This window comes from Podarcis cretensis (assembly GCF_951804945.1).
Source record: "Podarcis cretensis genome assembly, chromosome: 6".
Lineage (NCBI taxonomy): Eukaryota > Metazoa > Chordata > Lepidosauria > Squamata > Lacertidae > Podarcis > Podarcis cretensis.
Window position 1 is genome coordinate 11,298,242 of NC_137175.1, and position 22,090 is coordinate 11,320,331.

At 42.3% G+C, this 22,090-nt stretch overlaps 1 protein-coding gene and 1 long non-coding RNA gene across 4 annotated transcripts; one reads left to right on the forward strand and one right to left on the reverse strand.

The window, feature by feature from the left end:
• Window positions 1-588: 588 nt before the first annotated feature.
• MTG2 (mitochondrial ribosome associated GTPase 2) lies at window positions 589-15,339 on the reverse strand. 3 transcript variants are annotated; one of them, XM_079979725.1, is made up of 7 exons: window positions 15,164-15,339; window positions 11,992-12,171; window positions 8,132-8,279; window positions 4,754-4,869; window positions 4,266-4,484; window positions 3,318-3,456; window positions 589-1,341 (listed from the first exon to the last, which is right to left on the reverse strand). In XM_079979725.1, exons 2-7 carry the CDS (start codon window positions 12,163-12,165, stop codon window positions 947-949), a joined length of 1,191 nt encoding a protein of 396 aa, XP_079835851.1. In that variant the 5' UTR covers window positions 12,166-12,171; window positions 15,164-15,339; the 3' UTR covers window positions 589-946. The 3 variants fall into 3 exon arrangements, with proteins under 3 accessions (XP_079835851.1, XP_079835850.1, XP_079835852.1); XM_079979724.1 differs by having other exon boundaries at window positions 15,168-15,334; XM_079979726.1 differs by lacking the exon at window positions 15,164-15,339 and adding an exon at window positions 12,708-12,845.
• A 3,180-nt stretch (window positions 15,340-18,519) lies between these two features.
• LOC307218052 lies at window positions 18,520-22,036 on the forward strand. The gene is made up of 3 exons (XR_013839708.1): window positions 18,520-18,653; window positions 18,739-18,772; window positions 21,348-22,036. It is a non-coding gene; the product is annotated as an uncharacterized lncRNA (long non-coding RNA).
• Window positions 22,037-22,090: the final 54 nt, after the last annotated feature.

Below are 22,090 nucleotides of genomic sequence, written 5' to 3' on the forward strand. Positions count from 1 at the left end.
GGATACAGGAAGCTACCAAGTCTTTTGTTCATTAGAACCTGGGGGCTAAATTAGATATGGCATTTGTCACATAATTCACTCTTGCATAGTTGGGAATGCCCAAGGTGGATGCAGATTATGGCATCAGGGGAAGAGATCTTTAAATTTTTGCCCTGCTGGAGTCCTGACTGAAATCTAATTCTTCCCAAGACTATTTGCAATGGGCAGCAAACTCCTGCTACTGCCATCAGGTTTAGAGGGTGCTTCTCCCTGAACAACACTGTCCCAATATGGTTCAAGCACCTTCATTCCTCTGCCATTTTCAGCTTTTAAGTTAACTATGCAAGCACAAACCATGCGACAAAGACCACACTAGTGTCTCTCTCCTCTGATGCAAATTAGACACTGATTTTTATTTATTTATTCTTACAGAGAGAAAAGCAAAGCAAAGCAAAGGATTCCAGTTCAGGCATCAATACCAAAATGAACACCACCATGATAAGTTTTAATTAAGTCACAAATCACAGGACACAAATTGGAATATCAAGCTATTAAAAACAGGGACATCAGCAGCTGTTGAAGGCACACACATGAAGTAAATAAAACATGTTTTTAAATTACTTTTACACAAGAGACATTTATCTATGTAAATTTATTTCACATAGGCACATGGAACTAATTTTTACATTTTTATCTAGAAATTCCTGGAAGCTAGACGGTTATTTCCCTCTACATTTCTAATTGAAGGCCGTAGGAAAATACTCATCTTGCTTGGCAATATTTATCTTTTTAGAAGCAGAGTTATCCACTGATTCTGCAAGCTTGGATCATTCTTCTAGAGAAGATGGGGAGAAACCTCTATGGTTAACTGCTCCAGAGAGACAGAGATTTATTCTGAAAGCAAAGTATTTTGCACTCACTCCTCCCACTTTCCACCTAAATATGGCCAGAGGGTCCCTGTGGCCAGCTACCACTTGACGGGTGCATGGTTCTGTGCTTCTTCCGTTTTGACGTACTCATCGTACAGTTCTTTCAGGTGCAAAAACAACTCCTCCAGGTTTTCACCTGTCAAAGCAGACAACGGGATGACTTTCTGTTCCACTCGTTCCTTGAGGAGAGACAAATTGCTCTTTGATTGTGGAAGATCAAACTTATTTCCAATGATGGCATGAGGTCTCTTTGACAAGCCTTCTTCATACTGCTCTAGCTCATATTTTAAGTCTTGCAGCTGAGTCCAGGGCTCAGATACCGAGAGATCTAACACAAACAGAAGAAAGCGGCAACGTTCTATGTGCCTCAGGAAGGCTAAGCCCAGCCCCCTGTTTCGATGGGCCCCTTTTATTATCCCAGGGACATCGGCAACTACGGAAACAAAGCAGAACCCAGCAAAAACATTCATTAGTATTCTGGTCATTTGAGCATGGTCACACAAACGTCAGATTTTGCCTGCAAGACTAGAACCAGAAGGCAACATCATTCAAGCACGCAAAAAACTCCATCTGATAATTCAGCATGGCTACAAGCAGCCAGCAGGCATGAGTAGAAAGAGCTGTTATACATTTCCTCCTGAGCATCATACTACAGGGGTCCACAAATATCAGTGTGGCTTGTTGCTGTTTAGTCATTTAGTCGAGTCCGACTCTTCGTGACTCCATGGACCAGAGCACGACAGGCACTCCTGTCTTCCACTGCTTCCCGCAGTTTGCTCAAACTCATGTTGGTAGCTTCGAGAACACTGCCAGCATTTATGTGTGCTTCCTATTCACTCTTACTCCTTTTCAGATCCTCTAGCATTTGCAGTGGGCTTTGGAGAGACATGGGGATTTCATTAGTTTGTGCTACAGTATGAAGGAGGTAAAAAATAGCAATATATAACCAAGCCATGCCATTAGTGCAAGGACATCTGCCTGTGCAGCAGGACTTCCTCTCCTCTCCCCATGCGCGCCCCCCAAATGTTCTGGGGGTACCTCAACCCTCCACAGCAGGTTGGGTGACTGTGTGCTTGGAGAGCAATGGGAGAGGTAGTTCCATTAAGCAAGAGGGCGTCCTTGAACTAACAAGACACCTTTGATGGATACAGCCCCAAGAGTCTCCCCTGCTGTTTCTTACTTTTCCAAACTGCTTTGCAAGCCTAGAGGGCTTGCCAGGGAAGCATCGCTTTGCTTTATTCATGCTGGGGTTTGGATAAGATCAGAGACAGCGGAGAAACTGCAGCACTTGTGAGAGCTTGTTGGAGGCGGCTGACAAGCCGTTGCCCCTAACTGCCCAAGGCACGTCCCTGGAGAATGGATTAGTGGATGCTTGCTCAAAGCAGATACTCATTCTGTGCTTGGGGATTTGAAAGAAAATGTTCTCGGCAACACCATTCAGTAGTTTCTATGTGAATAAAGCAGACCAATTAGAGATGACACAAGGCACTGCCTCTTCCAAAATGGTTAGCTTTAATACCCTCCCATAGGAGTCCACAGATACTGGGGTTAGCTTGGTAGACAGCATCTATTTATCCTTGCTACCAACTCCCCCTTTCCTGCTCTTTTTCAAATCTTCAGGCATATGCATAGGGGAAGAGGTAGTGCAGCAATGTGACTACTCGACCTTTCCTTATTTTGGCTTGTGAGATCCAGCTGTGTAAGGACTGACAAGGAGGGTCCAGGGTCGATTTTCCATGGGTAATTCCCTTGCACACCCAATTCATCAGGCTGATGGGCTGTAAAGCCTAAGCCTGTTTTCCAGTCGGGAAAGTACTTCAAGGTTCCTGACTCCAATGGCATGATTTGGGCAAAACAGCCTCATGAGCCAAATAAATAATAATAATTTGAACCCCTGTTGTTTAGCCTGTAGACTAGAGTCACCCCACAAATACTGCGGGACTAATGTATTTATTACCAAACAGGAGACAAGTATCTTAATGTTGTCAAGTCTCTTAGCTGTGCTATGATTTGTTGTTGTTGTTTAGTCGTTTAGTCGTGTCCGACTCTTCGTGACCCCATGGACCAGAGCACGCCAGGCACCCCTATCTTCCACTGCCTCCCGCAGTTTGGTCAGACTCATGTTCGAGAACATGATTAGCTCTGATTAGCTCTGTTTTAAGTGAGGTTGTGATTTTGTATTTAGACCAGCTGATCACAGTAAGCACATGGCTGCCAAAAGAAGGGGGGGGGGTATTTGTTCTACTGCCCTACATCCGAAGATCGCAAGCCAGTTGACAATAGAAATACACGAAAATATACACCATGTGACTATGATACACAATTTTCTTTTTGCTCTTTCAAGAGGAAATGCGATGGAGGCTCAGTAAAAATATTAAGCACTTGAAATGAAGTTTTATAAAAACATACCTGCAACTTGCTCATAGTTTTCATAGTGAACAATGCCTACATGTGGATTTAAGGTTGTGAATGGGTAAGAAGCCACTGCTGGTTTTGCATTGGAGATGGCTCGCAACAGTGAAGACTTCCCAGCGTTAGGGAATCCTACCTGGAATAAAGAGCCTAATTTGGATTATTTAGAAGGCAGGTCTCTAGCCACACTGTTCACACACATCACTGTTTGGCTGAAGCTAGAACATTGCATTTTAATACATAGGTGCGCATAGACGGGGTTTGTGAAAATGCTGCACCCACATGCTTCACCATGATACGTGTTGTTCATAACGGCTAGACAAGGTGAGCCCAAGTTTTCGAGCTGTTGCTACCATGAACATCATCAGCCTCCAAGTCAAGAGATCCAATCAGGAAAGCACATGCACACACATCAGTACAAATCAAATAACTACATTTTTAAAGTCATATCTCCCTCACTCCACATTATGGGTAAAGGTATTTAAAAAAAAGGTAAAGGACCCCTGGACAGTTAAGTCCAGTCAAAGGTGACTATGGGGTTGTGGCACTCATCTCGCTTTGAGGCTGAGGGAGCAGGCATTTGTCCACAGACAGCTTTCCGGGTCATGTGGCCAGCATGACTAAACCGCTTCTGGCGCAACAGAACACCGTGACGGAAATCAGAGCACATGGAAACACCCTTTACCTTCACGCCGCAGCAGTACCTATTTATCTACTTGCACTGGCATGCTTTCAAACTGCTAGGTTGGCAGGAGCTGGGACAGAGCAGTGGGAGCTCACCCCGTTGTGGGGATTTGAACTGCCAGCCTTCAGATTGGCAAGAGGCTCAGTGGTTTAGACCACAGCACCACCTGTATCCCTCCATATTATGGAGCTGTTCCTAACTAAACAATGAAGGTTTGTTCCTCCAGAGTCAAATGTTCTACCGAAAAAAGGCAGACTCACCATCCCTGCATGGGCCATGGTTTTAAGCTCCAAATGGAGAATTTTTTCTTGACCTGGTTCACCCTTAGTAGCAGTTGTTGGCGCTCGATTGTCATTGGCCAGAAAGAAACGGTTGCCTTTCCCTCCAGCTCCACCATAGGCTGCAACATACTCCTCACCATGATGGTTGAGATCAGCCACAACTGTACAGTCCTCTTTAACCACCGTGCCAATGGGAACCTTGAAAGTAAGAAGAAAGTTAAGCAAAGCAAAGCAAAGACGACCATTTGCAATGCGTTGCAATTTGCTTATGCCTGAATGCAAGCAGAGATCCAAATAGTCCCAGGAAGCTCTCCAAACTCTCTCACATGGATGAAGTATGCCTGTAAGCGTTTAAAAGGCTGAAAATTAGAGAAGTAAGTTGTGTTATGGGGCAGCAAACGAAGACAATTACTTTAAAAATAATAATGAAATGTATAAAACTTAAAATTAAAACGTTAGCTGCTTACCTTAACATAGATAGTTTTACCAGCAGCTCCATAACAGTTTTTGCTCCCTCCATTTACTCCATTGAAACCTCGATAGAGTGAGAGAAGAGAAGCCAAGGATCTGACTTGCTTATCCACTGTAAAGCAAGATTAAAAATGTTTGAAGTGTACAGTACTCTTACTAGATAAATTTTCTTGTCTGCATATGCAAATCAACTGATTCCAAGATGAGGACATACCATTAATGTCAGAGAATGTTGTGTCTGCACTACCCAGCAGAGGACACTGGGACAAAGCAATACTAGGAGTGATCAGGTGTTCTTACTGCTCACCTGCCTTAACCATATTAGAATGCTAAGTGTATTAATGTACATTAAAATATTTTTGAAAGCAATGTCTTTCAGAAGGTAACTTCGCTTGTGATCACCAAACCAAAATATTTCAATGATCTTAGGAAGACAACTTGAAAAATGCCCCCCCCCCAAAAAAAATTGTTTCACACCACACTTTGTTCCTCACACTTTGTTTTCAGTAGTTAAAAACTGCCAAAATTCATTAATCCGTTCTGTCGACGATAAACACACTTTGGTTCATTATCTTATTTTGGCTAGCTTAGATTATTGTAATTCTCTATTCCCATTTTAAGCATCCTATTCTATCTTGAATTCTGCCACCCAACTTGGGCTTTTTTCTTGTATTCCCCCCCCCACATGCAAATATATTATTATTATTATTATTATTATTATTATTATTATTATTATACTTATATACCACCCTTTATCCAAAGCTCACAGGGTGGTTTACAATATAAAAACACAAGCATCGTGTTCCTTTTCTTTGGATTACTTTATGGTGGTAATGTTACCATATTATGCTAAGTTTCAGGTAGCATCTTGGATCAAATGATCCCACCATTCAAGTAGAAGGCACTTCTAAGTGCAGTAAATCTCTGTGAGCTGCCTTGATCCTGGCTCTAGAGGAGGGATAAAGAACCTCTGGTTCTCCAAAATGTTGCTGGAGTCCAGCTCCCATCAATCCCAGCCAGCACGGCCAGTGGTTAGGGATGATGGAAGTTGTAGTTGTAGTACAGAAACACTTGGAAGACAGTAAATTTCCCATCCCCGCTCTTGAGGGTCAGCAGAATGAGTGAAATGAACAAACCCTCGTGAACACAAGCAAATTCTGCTTGACTTATAGGATCTTTGGATCAAAATTTGTGTTCTCTGTTCCGCCCTCCCACCTTTTTCTCCAATACATCTTCTTGATTATTTGTGTCCTCTTGATCATTTGTGTTCTCTTCTTTGATAAGTCTCATACATTTCCTTCTGCTTTGCACCTTTCTGCTCTTTCCTCTTTTTACTTCTTTTAATGGAATTCATTGCCAGCCTATAGCTGGTTAATTTATTCTTATTTCCTTATTTAAATATGGCTCACAGATTAAAGCTATAACAGAGTTATTATGGTTTACATTTTGACATTCTCCTTCTCTTCCTCTAGTTTCAATTATGTGTCTTTTTTGTCTATACTGTATGAGAAAACAAGCTATTTAGGCACAGACCTGTTTCTGTTTGTACTCAATACCACACCTAGTTTTTTAGGTGCTCAAATAATAATTATTATTATTACTGCAGCTAAGCTGCTTAAGACAGTACTTTGCAAAAGATGGAACTGTGATTACCATGCACTTTGTATATAAGGCGCTTAAGAAAGTTTCTGGAATGCAAGTTAAGATACAAAAATACCCCAGTGCCACAAAATAACCACCAAACATTTTACAGCTACTGATGCATTTGGTAAAGAGGTTCAAGCTACGTGTTTGTGAAGAATGGCTCTTCACGTGGAAGAGAGCATGTTCAATCTAAAATAGTTTACTTTTCATTCTATTAGAATTGCCTTTTCAAAGCTGCAATTTCAGCACAATTACTGAGAAGGAAATATACAGGAATTGCACTATCACCTAATGTAGAGCTTGTCAAATGAGCAACAGCATTACACAACCAGCACTGTGCCCATGCAGCCACTGACAGCTTAGTCTAGGCATGCTGTGGGTATAGGAGTTTGAAAATTCAGCAGCAAGCTTGGAAAAGAATGCAATCATATGCACACTTAGATGGGTGCAAGCCCCAGTGAACACAATGAAGCCTACTCAAGTGTAGGAATGCATAGAACTGAGCTGCATTAGGGCAGAACTCCCAGGATGACTTCGGTGTGCAATACTTGAGCAATCCAATCAAAGTTTGATCTGTTTAAGCACCATTCCGATCAATGGAGCATAAGCACACACACACTTAGATTCTAGTGGAGGCTGGACTGATTTATACATTATGTATCTTCCATAGATGGAAGATACTTTTATGCAGCAAGTCTGTGTGTCTGTAAATTTCTATGCAACTTCTATGCAACTTATATATAGCATAGAAGTGCCTCCTTTAGACAATTCAAGTTACAAGAAAGGAGATTCCAGCTAAACATTAGGAAGAACTTTCTGACAGCAATAGCTGTTTGACAGTGGAACAGACTCCCTTGGAAGGTGGTGAGCTCTCCTTCACTGGAGGTTTTTTAAGCAGAGGTTGGATAGCCATCTGTCATGGATGCTTAAGTTATGATGCCTGCACTGCAGCGGGTTGGACTAGGTGATCCTTGGGAACCCTTCCAAGTCTACAATTTAATGGAACACCACTAGGTACAAGCATTTAATCTGCCCATGTTTATTCTGGGCATCCACCAGTATAGGAGCTGCCTCTTCTTTTAGAGAATTTCTGCCTTGTAGAACACAGGTGCTAATATGCAGTTTCAAGGCTGTTTCTAAGTACCTTTAGTATGCACTCTCAATAAGGTTTTTCTATTCCACTTAGGTCATTATGCCACTCTCATCACCACAATGCTGAAGTACAATCCATAAGTATATTATAAGTGTGTTATATAAGTGTATTATTATGGTAGCTTTTGGCTTCAAGAGGGAAAATGGTATCGACTTTCATGCATAAAAGCAAGGTCAGAGAGATGTGCTTTCTACTATTTCCACAGAGTGAACCTTCTAGTATCTCTACAGCATATGCACATAATTCATGTCAAGTTGTCAACTAGCTGGATCCTCTCTTTACAGTGATTCATCCCAAATAAACTGAGCTATGCATAAAATGCTTTCTCGTTTTTGGAAAACTATTTTTAGATTAATTTCGGGCTGGTCCAGTTATATACTGCTTTTTGTTAAATGTAAAACATTATGTTGGATTTTGAGTTTCACATTACTTGTATTGAAATTATTTTATGTATTGCATTATATTTTAATTATTTTATTGATTTTTGTAAACTGCCCAAAGAACTTTGGTTGAAGCGCAGTCTAGAAACAAAATAAATCAATGTATCAAGATGTGTGCAAGAGATATTATCTCTTACCTTTCAGTATAATGTCTCCCCCATCTCCTCCATCTCCACCATCAGGACCTCCGTATATTTTTCTAGGTTCACTGTGGAAACAGCTGATACCATCACCTCCTTTGCCTCCTACCACATATACCCTTCGATGATCTACAAAGTATCGGGTCTGAAATAGGGAGAAACACTATTCAGAAAAGCAAATCAGGACATTTAAGAAATTTTCAATTCTAAGCCTACTAGGAATTAAATTTCCATTTGATAAGCGAGAGGCATTTAAAGTCTACTAGGAATTAAATTTCCATTTGATAAGAGAGAGAGACATGCATATTGCATTTAAGGTACTGGCCAGATAAATTTATCTGGCATTTATTACCTAGCAAAAATTCTTATACTCAAGGCCACAGACTGGGTTAAGTATATTCTGGAGGACTGATCCATCCCTTGGATGTTTTTGACATTTCTCAGAATTCTATCAGTTCTTCAAAAAAAGGAAACTTGATTCCACATTCCAGTGTTCTGGGCAATTATTGCAAAGGCGCTAGTATGGCCAACAAGCAATTATGCATCTATTTCGTATAGTGACCAATGAAGGAAAAGGGGGCAGATTTTCCATACTAGTATATTATGTTTTCCATGAAGTAGCTCTTGAAAAGCACTGATTCAATTGGTTCAAAATGCCATTGCCAGAATGTTTGGCACTGCCCAGCCACAGCAGGTTCTGCTGTTGTTATAATTGGTCATACATTTCTTTTCATTCAAATTGCTCATTTTCACCTTTAAAGTCCTAAATAGCTAGGACTTTCCCTCCTATAGTTCTCCTTATGCACTCTAACAAGCCCTGATGGTACTGCCCTGGTTTCTCCTGCTGAATGAGAAGCCATATGAAGGATTGGGTATTTTATTATGCAAGACACTTTGCAGGGAAATACACCTGGCCCCTTCTTCATTTTCATTCCAAGTAAAGTGGGAAGGTCTATAAGCTCAGGGCTTTGCATGCAAAAGGCTCCAGGTCGAGTTCCTGGCATCTCTAAGTTGGGCCAGTCATTGAAGAAAGAATACCAAAAGAGATTAACAAATGCTCTGACTTGATAGAAGGCAGCTTCCTATATTCCTAGTTGCACTTAGTCCCCATTTCTCAAGGGTATTCTTTTTCAGCTTATGATCAGAAGCGAGGAGCAAATACAGCAGGCAGTCCTCCTTCTCATACAGTGCCTCTTATCGGGATACAAAGTGCTTCACTGTTATCTAATTTATTCCAAGGCAGCGGCATTCAGTTTGTTCAGGGACCCTTGGAGACATATCAGGGGCTCCTCTGTGAAAGGACAGACAACGACAGGTAAGTTTGCCTTAAAGAGAACTTCCTTACTGTTAGTGGACCTTGCTCTCTAATGCAGTGCTGCAAGGAAGAGGTGGTGCCAACAAGACCCAACAAGTTTGGACCAATGGCCTGCCTGAACCGCGCAGGCATCCAGAACATGTCCCCAAATGCTCCATGGTAGGTTGGAGATCCACGGCAGACATGAAAAGCTTCCTCAACAGAGGTTGATGTGGAAAGTGCTCCCTGAGGTTACAGAGCTCAAAATACAGTAATGTATCTGAACCAAGAAAGGGCAGAGGGAGGAAACAGTTAATTTATTCTAGTGCTCTCTAACACAACCCAGGTATGCTGTAAAAAGAGCATTCAGCATTTAAAGGACATATTTATCTAGCATTTCCCCCTTCTTGGAGGAGAAAAGCTGTAGCTATCCCAGCAGTAATCTCATTGGCCCAGCAGTTACAATTCGTTTTTTATTTCACTTTTTAACTCTTCTTGCTGTAATATAGCCAAGTAATTGCTATGTTCCCTGTGAGTTTTTTAAAAGTATACTCTATAAATCAGTACAGAATTACTGGTAATATCTTAAGTCTTGTGATAACACCAAAGATTATAGCTTGTTTTTTAAAGCACAAGCAGCTGGAAGGGAATTGATTGCCACAAACATGGCCAGTTAGGCAAATGCTGCAGAGAAAGGTTCAGGACATTGAAAATAACGCAGGGTGAGTGCCTGGGTAAAATGCAGGTGGCCAGCTGTGTGCTTAAGTTGTGACAATATTTGAGGAAAAGAACATTTTCTGAATTTACATAGCATCACCAAGTGGTTAAAACAGCAAACTGCTGCCTTAAATTACTCAAAAGCAGCACAATAGTTGCCCTTTATCTGTGGTTTGTTGCTAACAGGATTTATAAGCTTGCAATCTCAAACACATTGCAAATTAAGTTGAACAAAAGAGCCCTTTCATCAACAGAGAGGATTATGCAGCCATATTTTTCACAAGATGAGTTTGTGATCTCACGATAAATAGCCACAATATGTACTCTAGTAACCTTAGTTATCAAACGTATCTTCAGCTTGTGAGCTGATCAGTACTTGACAGATGCAGTTCTGAGCACAGACTATCTCGTGATTTGGCCAGGGGCTCATGAACAAAAAGCAGGATGCGCAGGGCAGGGATATCCACCATTATCCACCAGGGCTATCCAACTGAAAAATCTACTTGAAGAGGAAAAATGACTGGCACATCTGCATTTTTAACACAAACGTGCCATGTAAATCTGAAGTTCCTATTGCTGTTGTTGTTATTATTATTAAATTTGTATATGAAATTAAGGCCAAATACAATCTAAATCTTACACAAGTACTTAATGCACAACCTCACAGTACAGAAACAAACAGAATTAGCAAGATATGAACACACAACTTAGCTTATTATTAGTCATTTGATAAAAGAAGCATTTTTGTTAAGGTCAGTGAACTATGGCCCCAACTACCTACAATTGTCAGAATTCTTGCAGCTGAATTCTAACTAACAAGAGGCTTTGAAGCCATTTTGCAGCCCCACTAAAAGCCAAATAATGAAGTGACATTGAGACCCCTTATTCTTACATGTATGCACAAGAGCAAGTATGATACAGTAAACAGAGCACTGAACTTGGAATGGAGAGAGATTGGTTCATCAAATCCTGCTCAGCCTTGTAACCAGCTGGCTGTCTACTACCTCCCATCCTAAACTCTCTATAAGATGACTGTCAGGATAAGAAGGAAGTGGTAGCAGGGAGAAACTACGTATGGTGTCTGGTACTCCTGGGAGAATGGGAGTGGGGAAATGGAAATTTAGTAAATAAACAAAGATAACATACAGTTCATTCCTACATATCTTTTCTTAGAGAAGTAAAGATTGCAGCCTTTTTCAACCTGTTTATAGGATTACAGTGGTACCTCAGGTTACATATGCTTCAGGTTACATATGCTTCAGGTTACAGATTCCACTAACCCAGAAATAGTGCTTCAGGTTAAGAACTTTGCTTCAGGATGAGAACAGAAATTGGGCTCCGGCAGCACGGCAGCAACAGGAGGCCCCATTAGCTAAAGTGGTGCTTCAGGTTAAGAACAGTTTCAGGTTAAGTACGGACCTCCGGAACGAATTAAGTACTTAACTTGAGGTACCACTGTACTTCTGTGATCATGTAAGTCAGGATGTCTGCATCCTAAAAACACTTGCATGCAAAATTTCTGTTGTAACACAATTTAAAGAAACAAAGTAGACATTGCTAAGGGTTTTCAAACAGTATTTCTGCCTTATCATCCTGTAATCTTCACATGAAAAGGATGTAAGAAATAAAAATGCCAGAGTTCTAACCAAATGCTTACTAATAAATGTTTAGCTTAATGTTTTCTGGTTTTGTATTATGTCTTAAATTTACAAAGGCTTTTAAATCAATGTGTTATAGGAAAGCGGAAGTCAGGGAACTCCAAAAGCAAGTAAGAGAAGACAAGAAATATATTGCAGTACCACTAAGTTTAATTTGCAGCTAAACTGAATATTTTTCAAGACTTTACCAGCTTCTTTTCTGAAAGGTCTCTTTTATGTCCCCGTCGCCGAGACTTGGAACACCTTGCGCAGGTTGTGCTAAGATTCCTGTGCCAGCTCTTCTGAAGTAAGTAACTCTGTATGAGTGAATGTGTCACTCTCCATTGGCTTTCCAACCAAGCTCTGATGGGTATTTGTTGCATATTTGCCTATCAAGGGAGAAAAACAGTGCTGCCGAGATCAAGACATACTAAAGAGCAAACACTGAGAAAACAAGAAGTGCCAATGTATCAAAACTGAACACAAATTCCTTCTTGAAAAGACCAATTATGCACAGCTGCTTCCACTTCTGAGTTGCAGTGGTTGTGAAAGGCCTGGAAAATCAAGTACACTTAACTGATGAATTGCTGCCCTCACAAGAGCATTCTCACAAACACTTTTTTTATTGCAGAACTCCCCCAGATCAGTCCTGCTATTCTCTGTAATAAAGGTACCTCAGTCATCGAAACACTTATCCTTGCACATCCCACTTGCACACTTGCAGAATCAAACTGGCATGTTGAGAATATGGAACAAATGCAGTCAAACTTTGTTAAATGATAGCACAACTGTATGGTTACCTTAACTTTTATAATATAAAACCAAGTCTCCAACATTCTGTCACATGTAAGCACAATTAAGAATCAGAACCCAGAATGCAACAATTCAGATGAAGGGGTAGGCTTGATTTAGGCGGAAGGCTCACCAGTGATAGGAAGCAGGTTAATCCCTCTCTTTCCTTGGAGGTTTTTAAGATGAGGTTGGTTGGCCATCTGTCATAGATGCTTTCCTTGAGATTCCTGCATAGCAGGTGGTTGGACTAAATGATCCTTGCGGTCCCTTCCAATTCTACAGTTCAGTAGTACAGTCTAACTGTATTCATTTACCTTCTCTGATATAAGAAAATAACTATCGCTCAGTCCCGTGGGCATGTGTAAGAGATCTGCACTTAGGGACACTTTTGAAGCAAGGGCAAAACAAGCACTCCAACAGAGTGGCATGACAGTGATACTTGGAGGGTGCAATGGACTGCAGTGTGCACCGACACAATGCACCAGCTTCCTGGTATGTGAACTGTTGTTGCTTATAGGCAGAAGACAGTTTACCACAGTGCAAGCACACGAGCAAGAGCACCAGATTGCTTCTTCACCAGATTGTTTGGCGTTTTACTATGTTTTCATATATCCTGTAAGCCGCCTAGAGTGGCTGGGAAAACCCAGCCAGATGGGCGAGGTATAAATAATAAAATTATTATTACTGTATTACTATTATCATTGTTGGGACGCAGGTGGTGCTGTGGGTAAAAGCCTCAGCGCCTAGGACTTGCCGATCGAAAGGTCGGCGGTTCGAATCCCTGCGGCGGGGTGCGCTCCCGCTGCTCGGTCCCAGCGCCTGCCAACCTAGCAGTTCGAAAGCACCTCCGGGTGCAAGTAGATAAATAGGGACCGCTTACCAGCGGGAAGGTAAACGGCGTTTCCGTGTGCGGCTCTGGCTCGCCAGAGCAGCGATGTCACGCTGGCCACGTGACCCGGAAGTGTCTCCGGACAGCGCTGGCCCCTGGCCTCTTAAGTGAGATGGGCGCACAACCCCAGAGTCTGTCAAGACTGGCCCGTACGGGCAGGGGTACCTTTACCTTTACTATCATTGTTGTTGTTGTTATAGTTAGTGTATTTAGCACATTTATATCTTCCTTTTTCTTCCAGCACAAAACCCAAGACATGGAGTTCTCAGATGGTCACCTTTCGCAAGTGCCCAGGCTTGATTGGCTTCAGCACAGTTACTGCACAATGTTGTGTTTTGTGAACAGCCACATAACGTGGCAAGGACCAGTAGAATGAAAAAAACAAGTTAGGCTGCCAACCTATAGTGACTTAGCCAATAGCAAGCCCAACTGAACACAGTGGGAGATTATTTCTGAGTAAACACATGCAGGACTGCACTGTTAGCCATCCTGGTGGGATAGGAATGTCTGAGACTACTAACCAGAATGATAAACACAGCACACGCCTATTTTTATTGTGTGTTTTAATTATGGATTTAATTCACACTTGTAAACCGCTTAGAAGCCTTTTATGGCATTAAGCGGATTAAACAGCAACAAGTCTTGGGACTAAAGCCTAGCCACAGTAGTTAATGCACTGCCTGCTTCAAAACTGGATTACTGCAATGCGCTCTGTGTGGAGCTTCCCTTGTGCATGATCTGGAAGCTGCAATTAGTGCAGAATTCAGTGGCACAATTGCTGGCGGAAGTGAGGCCTTGTCACCTGTGCTCAGAGACCTGCACTGGTTGCTGATTTGCTACTGGGCCAGGTCCAAGGGGCTGCTATTAGCATACAAAGCCCGTAACAACTTGGGACCAGCGTAGCTACGATATCGCCTTACCCTACATGCGCCCACTCCGCTACTTCGATTGAATCAGAATTGGCACTTACAGCAGGCGCCACACAACATCCACAGCACATCTGCGTGAAAAGCTCAGGATCATTCCATGTGGGAGCACCTGCACTTTGGGACACCCTGCACAAATGGAATCAAATCAACAACTGCACTCTTTTTCGGCGCACTCCTCTGTTTAGACAAGCCTACCTGGATGCTTACAGAGAGCTGAGGTCATTATCACCTGATTTGGCATTTTTAACTTCTGCGTGTTTTTAAAGCAGCATTGTGAATCTTTCTCGGTCTTATGTTTGTTTGTTTAATCTTTTTGTAACCCACTCTGGGGTGCTGGTTTCTTTCCTTTTCTTAACATTAAAGAAATAAATAAATTTATTTTAATTTAAAATAAATACACACTGCAGCAGCAGCTCCCCCAGCCTGCCCAGCACATTTTCTGAGGCAAATATCTAGCTGCCCATGGACTTTTTCTTGTTTTCCACAGAAGGCCGGCCCCCCTCAGCTCAACCGCCTTTCTCACTGAAACACACACAGCGCATCTCGCTCCCCACTTCTCCGCCCTCCATATATATTCATATATATATTCATATATATATTCATATATATACTCATATACATATATATGAATGAGATATATATATATCTCACACACACAATGATTTTATCGTGGTTTCTTCTCGTTTTTAGGCACCCAGGTTTTTTTTTTTGTAAGGTTTGTTTGTAAAAGAAGAAGAAACGGCATACGCGTAAATAAAAAAAAAGTCTCACCCACCCCAAGCTTTTATCCTAGCTCCGCCATTTTCTGACAGGCTTTGCCCATCCGCGGGTTCAGCATCACACGCCTGACGTCACAGCCGCGCGCCGCGGGCGCGTAAAGAGAAAGCAGTGGCGAAGGCGGGTCGGGGCAGCAAAGACGTCAGCCACCCCTTTCGCTGCCTCGCGCCAAGCAGCTGCCGCGCAGACGCAGTTCTAGTGGCTGCTAGGCGCTGGAAGCGGCGGCCGCAGGGCTGCATGTGCGCCTGCGCACCTGCCGGGGCTGGCGGTTCAAACGTTGCGTAGTGCCGCTTCACTCCCCCTCCCCCTCCTTTTACTCACCGCGGACGTTATCGAACGGGATTGGTGGGAAGGGTCCGCGGGAGGCTTGTGATTGGCTGATGTGGCGATAGAGGCGGGAGAAGCCGGAGTTGAATTGGCCGTTGGGCGGCGAGGGACAGGAGCAGCACCTGAGGTAGTTCCACGTTTGGGCCTGTCAGTATTTTCTCCTGAAAAGGCTCCTCCGTCGCTTCGACGACCTACAGTTATGCAGGCGGAACTTCATAAGGCCATTAAACATAACTGAGCGTATAATTGATAATAATAATAATAATAATAATAATAATAATAATAATAATAATAATTTATTATTTGTACCCCGCCCATCTGGCTGGGTTTCCCCAGCCACTCTGGGCGGCTTCCATAAAAACCAAAAATACACTAAAATATCACAGATTAAAAACTTCCCTGAACAGGGCTGCCTTAAGATGTCTTCTGAATGTCAGGTAGTTATTTATCGCTTTGACATCTGCTGGAAGGGCGTTCCACAGGGCGGGGGCCACTACCGAGAAGGCCCTCTGCCTGGTTCCCTGTAGCTTTGCTTCTCGCAATGAGGGAACCGCCAGAAGGCCCTCGGCGCTGGACCTCAGCGTCCGGGCAGAACGATGGGGGTGGAGACGCTCCTTCAGGTATGCTGGACCGAGGCCGTTTAGGGCTTTAAAGGTCAGCACCAACACTTTGAATTGTGCTCGGAAACGTACTGGGAGCCAATGTTGGTCTTTCAAGACCGGTGTTGTGTGGTCTCGGCGGCCGGCCCCAGTCACCAGTCTTGCTGCCGCATTCTGGATTAGTTGATAACTATTTTTTATTTTTTTTTATTTTTTACACATAGACACATTATATATTTATTTATATCCTGCCTTTTTCCCTCATGAAACTCAGGGTGACTTACAACGTGAACTCCATGGTTCTATGAAATACAACCAAAACGGCACAGCACCAGCCCTTTCCATTTCAAAGCAGCCATAGTTCCCAAGGACCTTTCATTAAAAGCAGCAGCAGCAGCAGCAGCCAGTTCATGTGCCGACGGCAGAAGGACCCAAGGAGGGAGCCAGGTTGGCTTCTCCGTGGAGAGAATTCCAGAGTGTGGGAACAGCCACTGAGAAGGCCCCTTTGGCAGACGCACTTTGACTTGTTACCGTAAGCGTAGTATAAATATACAGTACCAGCAATAAACTTAGGTGAGTTATGTGACATAATGTAACTAAAATAGCACCATATGACATACATGGCTAAAATGGCACCATTCACACAATCAGCAGGTATATGCACAACCAGGGGAACCCTTGATATTCTGTTAATACAGGCATCCGCTCACTCACACAAGGGCCTGCATGTGCATAAGTGAAATCACATAAAGTGGGGAGTACCCACTAAAAGGGACGCGGGTGGCGCTGTGGGTTAAACCACAGAGCCTAGGACTTGCTGATCAGAAGGTCAGCGGTTCAAATCCCCTCGACGGGGTGAGCTCCCGTTGCTTGGTCCCTGCTCCTGCCAACCTAGCAGTTCGAAAGCATGTCAAAGTGCAAGTAGATAAATAGGTACCGCTCCAGCGGGAAGGTAAACGGTGTTTCCATGCACTGCTCTGGTTCACCAGAAGTGGCTTAATCATGCTGGCAACATGACCTGGAAGCTGTACGCTGAGCACCGCAACCCCAGAGTCGGCCATGACTGGACCTAACGGTCAGGGGTCCCTTTACCTTTTACCCACTAAAAAGCATGTTAGGCAGGTAGGATGAGCAGCCTAAACAAAGTCCCGCTGTGCCTCTAGTCTCTTTGGGGCTTCGTCTGTCCTTCGCGACGTCCTCTTCAGGTTCTGGGGAGGGTCTCCTCGAGACATGAGGACTCTTCAGCTGGTTTTTATTTATTTCCTGGTTTCTATTTATTTCTCGGGACGCAGGTGGCGCTGTGGGTTAAAGCCTCAGCGCCTAGGGCTTGCCGATCGAAAGGTCGGCGGTTCGAATCCCTGCGGCGGGGTGCGCTCCCGCTGCTCGGTCCCAGCGCCTGCCAACCTAGCAGTTCGAAAGCACCTCCGGGTGCAAGTAGATAAATAGGGACCGCTTACCAGCGGGAAGGTAAACGGCGTTTCCGTGTGCGGCTCTGGCTCTGGCTCTGGCCAGAGCAGCGATGTCACGCTGGCCACGTGACCCGGAAGTGTCTCCGGACAGCGCTGGCCCCTGGCCTCTTAAGTGAGATGGGCGCACAACCCCAGAGTCTGTCAAGACTGGCCCGTACGGGCAGGGGTACCTTTACCTTTACCTTATTTATTTCTCAGCACCATGTATATAAATGGTAATGTGTGAATAGATCACACATAAGATTCCTGCATTGCAGGGGGTTGGTCTAGATGACCCTTGGGATCCCTTCCAGCTCTACAGTTCTATGATTCTATAAATATGGGGGTACCTGCACTTGGCTCTACTAATTTCCAGTGTCTAATCTGAGAGAAGATATTGACACTGAATTCTGAACATGGCAAAGGTGCTGTTGGTTTGCATTTTTCCCAGTTTGAATGTATTCAACCTGCACATGTGTCAGTGATCAAAACTGCTTTTCATCAGTTTTGAGTCCAACTGTTTTGCCAATTACAGCCCAGTCTGGAAGAGGTATATCTAGCCTCAGTCACTCACACACTGGTTCAGATACAATAAACTACAGTGGTACCTCGGGTTAAGAACTTAATTTGTTTTGGAGGTCCGTTCTTAACCTGAAACTGTTCTTAACCTGAGGTACCACTTTAGCTAATGGGGCCTTCCATTGCCACTGTGCCACTGTTGTGCGATTTCTGTTCTCATCTTGAAGCAAAGTTCTTAACCCAAGGTACTATTTCTGGGTTAGCGGAGTCTGTAACCTGAAGCGTCTGTAACCCCAGGTTCCACTGTACATTCAGCCCATGCAAAGGTAAAAAGATTTCTGACTTTTGTCAGGCTTCTGACACCCACCTATATTTCTGCCTTATGGAATGCAAAAGACATTGTCACAATTCAATGGCACATTCTTGCCATGCAAAGGCTTTGTGGAGGGCTTGAGAAAGCGCTTGTGAGAATGGCCTGGAAAGAGTCTCAAGGGCAACAGTTAACTCCCAGGCCTGAGGTTCTCTAACCTGGATTACACCATTATGAAGGCATTGCTCTCCAGCTCATCATTAGTTAAGGTCAGAATGGTGGTACCAGTGACAGGGCTTTTTCATTGGCTCCATAGTTGTGGAACACTCCCTAGAGAAATCCAACAAATTCTCTTACTGTTTTTAGACACCTTTTTGTTCCATCAGGCTTTCTATGAGGGGTAAGTATTCTTCTTTCTACGGTCACTGCTATATACTGTTTTAAAAACATTTTTTGCTGGTGTATTTTCTGCTCTGCCTGTTCTTTACTACTGTTTTTATTGCTACTAGAAATTATTTGGAAATATTTTATTCTGAAAGGCAGGGTATAAACAAATTAATTAATCTTAAATTCAAATTTATTAAATTGGATTCCAATGGCTTATTGGTAAATTACCCCCATGGTAGTGGATTGCCAATGAACCATTGGAATTCATGCGGCACTCTTTTAATTCTATGACTATAGCAGTTCTATGTTACTGTGTCATGCCTTCTAGTGAGATCATTGGCTAAATAGGAAACTAGAAAACCTGATCTTGAAATTCAAATGAGATTTGACATTTTGAAAACTGACATTAACACTTTTTCTCATGCAATGATCTTTACTTGAAATATTTCAGAATATAAATGAAGTGTGATTAATGTATTGTTTTCATTAAACCTGCAATTAAAAAAAGAACAGACTTCAAACATGATTACAGCAGTCCTTTTAAAAGTCTTTTCATCATACGAAAAAGTACCATTACTTGGCTTCACAATCAATTCATTTTAACCTAAAACATGTCCAAACATTCTGTATTACAAAACAGAAAATATGATACAATTAATGAAAAAAGTCAAAATGCTGGCATCACCGTTTTGTTTCCACATCAATACATAAAAATGGACAACACATTAAATATTTTGTTATTAACAGTTAGAAATATTAACACTAAAAATCATGTATAAATTAGGAAATAATGTACAAACTATTTCCAAAGCGCTCTTTCAAATACAGTATATACACAACATTCAAGAAATTCTTAATGTAAGACATTTCCAACTGATGCGATGTTGCTGTTTTACTTGTTAAAATGCTTGTGGTCTTTAAAAAATGATTTTCAGCAATGCTAAAAACCATACGAGAAGCAGATGTCAAAGCTGGTAAGGAGCAATGCATTTTTTTCTGGCTATCAGTAAACTCTAATGTGAAGGTGACCATTGTTTATTCTAACACCTCGATGTTCTAGGCAGGCAATCCATTAGTGTTTCCCACTGCACTGGTATGAGCCTCTCCTGCATCAGCACAAACAGCCAAGTCCTGACAAATGCCAGGAACATAGGAGACCCTACAGTGTAGTTGCCATGCAACAACTGCTGGAAATTTTGCAGTGGCTGTTGGCCAGGGTACTCTGCACCAGGGGCTCATGGCTTCTTGCAAAGGCCTCTTTTGATTGCTCCCTGTGAACATAACCACCCATTGTTGTGCAGTTACATGGGTTGTGAGGGTTCCTCCTGCAGGCATGACCAAGCAGGCTAGGCAGAGAGTTATTGGCCATCACCCAAAAGTGCTACATGGCACTGGCAGAGTTGTAAATAGAGCCACCGCTGTGCTTAGTGCTATGAAGGGTTCAGAAAAAGGAAGACAGAAATGACAATATAGAGAAAAATTATTCTTGATGAACAACTATACAAATGTTGATTTGTTTGCTTTGGGCCTGTGTGGCTTTGTATTTTCACTGACTGCTTGTTAGCAATGCTAGGTATATTGGAGTCCCCCCCCCCCCTATTGCTGCCTTTAAAATTATTAAATAGTTTTCATTTATACCTTTATATGCTCTTAATTCATTTTAAGTGGAATAAAAATTCCTAAATACATTTTGCAGAAGGGTAGATCTTGAGCAGCACTTTCTAGCAGCACTTTCCCTGACCCTCATACATATATAAATTGTCCTTCTATTTATACAGTATTCTCATAGATCATTGGATCATTTTTTAAATAAATAGTAATATTGATATTTTTTGGGTCCAGTGTCTATTTTCTGGAGGTCCGTGTTTTTGAAAATTGGTATCTCCACACAAAATCTAAACCATCCAGATGTTTATAATATAATGATATAATATACTATATTCTTGAATTGAGTAAATTTATGTACTCAAATTCATCTTAGATTATTTATCTAAAAAAAAATCCCACCACTTTTTGAGAAATCCTGTAGTTTTGAACAACAAACTGAACATCTTGCCAATCTTTTACAGTTTAAATGTTTTAGAAGCTTTAAGTTTGGTTTATTTATGTTTAAACTATATGTTGGGCAGCACTTGCATTCAGAGCTGAGTGGCATCTGACCCAAGGTATCATAGGGAAAGGGCTGTGTGGCTCCCTTTTCTGTACGCAGAAGGGAAAGGCTGTGCCAGAAAGCGGGAAGCGTGGGTGCCCCTCAGATACGCACCCCTGCAGAAATCATGGGGATGAGCAGTACTAGCTGAGGCAACTGAAGGAGAGGTATGGAACTTGTAGCCCTCTAAATGCTACAAGGCCGCTGTCCCTGGGTTATAAGGATTTTACAGAGCAGTTTGTCCCTCCTGGAGTGATGATCTCTCTTAACCTACTACCCTGTATTGTCTTAGACACTGTCAGGCTGTACAGGAGCTTTGAGGGCTGAGCTTTATAACTGATAAAAAGGGCAGGCAAGAATTGTGAAGGAGCCCTGCAAAATGAGGGGGCCAAAGACCTACTGACTTCCTTTCCCTCTCTTTTCTGCCCTCCCCGAGTAGGGATCCATGTGATACTGAATGCCTGGTGTGTACCTGCTCTCTCATTCCCAGCAGGTGATCAGCATAAGAAACCCAGTGTGACCAAAAGACACAACGTGAGCAATAATTTTTATAGCAACAGTGCCTTTTAAATGCTACAATGTTTTCTGTAGTTCCTAACAATGCAGGATCCAGTCAGTTAAATATAATAAACAGTCCGTGAATATATCTGATTACTGGAAACAGAGTTTCCAAACTGCTACTGAAGCCAAAATATCAAGGAAGAGCTATCGTACTTAGAGTAGACCCACTGAAATAAATAGACTTAAGTTAGGCATGACTATCTTTTTGATTGATTGATTGAAGCAAATGATATTCTGCCCCTCGTTAAAAAAATGTCCAGGCAGATAATAAGGTTAAAAATACAAAAATCAAAACATTAAATTGCAATATATCAATTAGTCTAAATATGCTCATAAAAATATTGCCATTGTAATATATAGGTCAACGATCTTATTACAGAAGAAAGTCTTCAGTTAACTTGTCCGCTGATTTCTATCGGTCTACTCAGAGTATGACTTAGCTGAATGCAGCCCTTAAGTCTGTAACCTGATTTTGTTTATGGCTATATTTCTTGGTGGAAGGCTAAGTGGAAGGATCAGAAAATGAATTGGCAGCTAATCAGCTGCATGGGAAACATGCACTATCTCTAATGTGCATGATACAGTTACTTTGTAGTAAAGTCTGGATGGTCATTTATGCTT

Coding starts and splice junctions, on each gene's coding strand:
- MTG2 (XM_079979725.1), bottom strand. CDS start 12,165: ATGCAACAAATACCCATCAGAGCTTGGTTGGAAAGCCAATGGAGAGTG. Junction 4,870..8,131: donor GGGAGACATTATACTGAAAG/GTAAGAGATAAT, acceptor CTTGCTTTACAG/TGGATAAGCAAGTCAGATCC. Junction 4,485..4,753: donor GTAAAACTATCTATGTTAAG/GTAAGCAGCTAA, acceptor CTTACTTTCAAG/GTTCCCATTGGCACGGTGGT.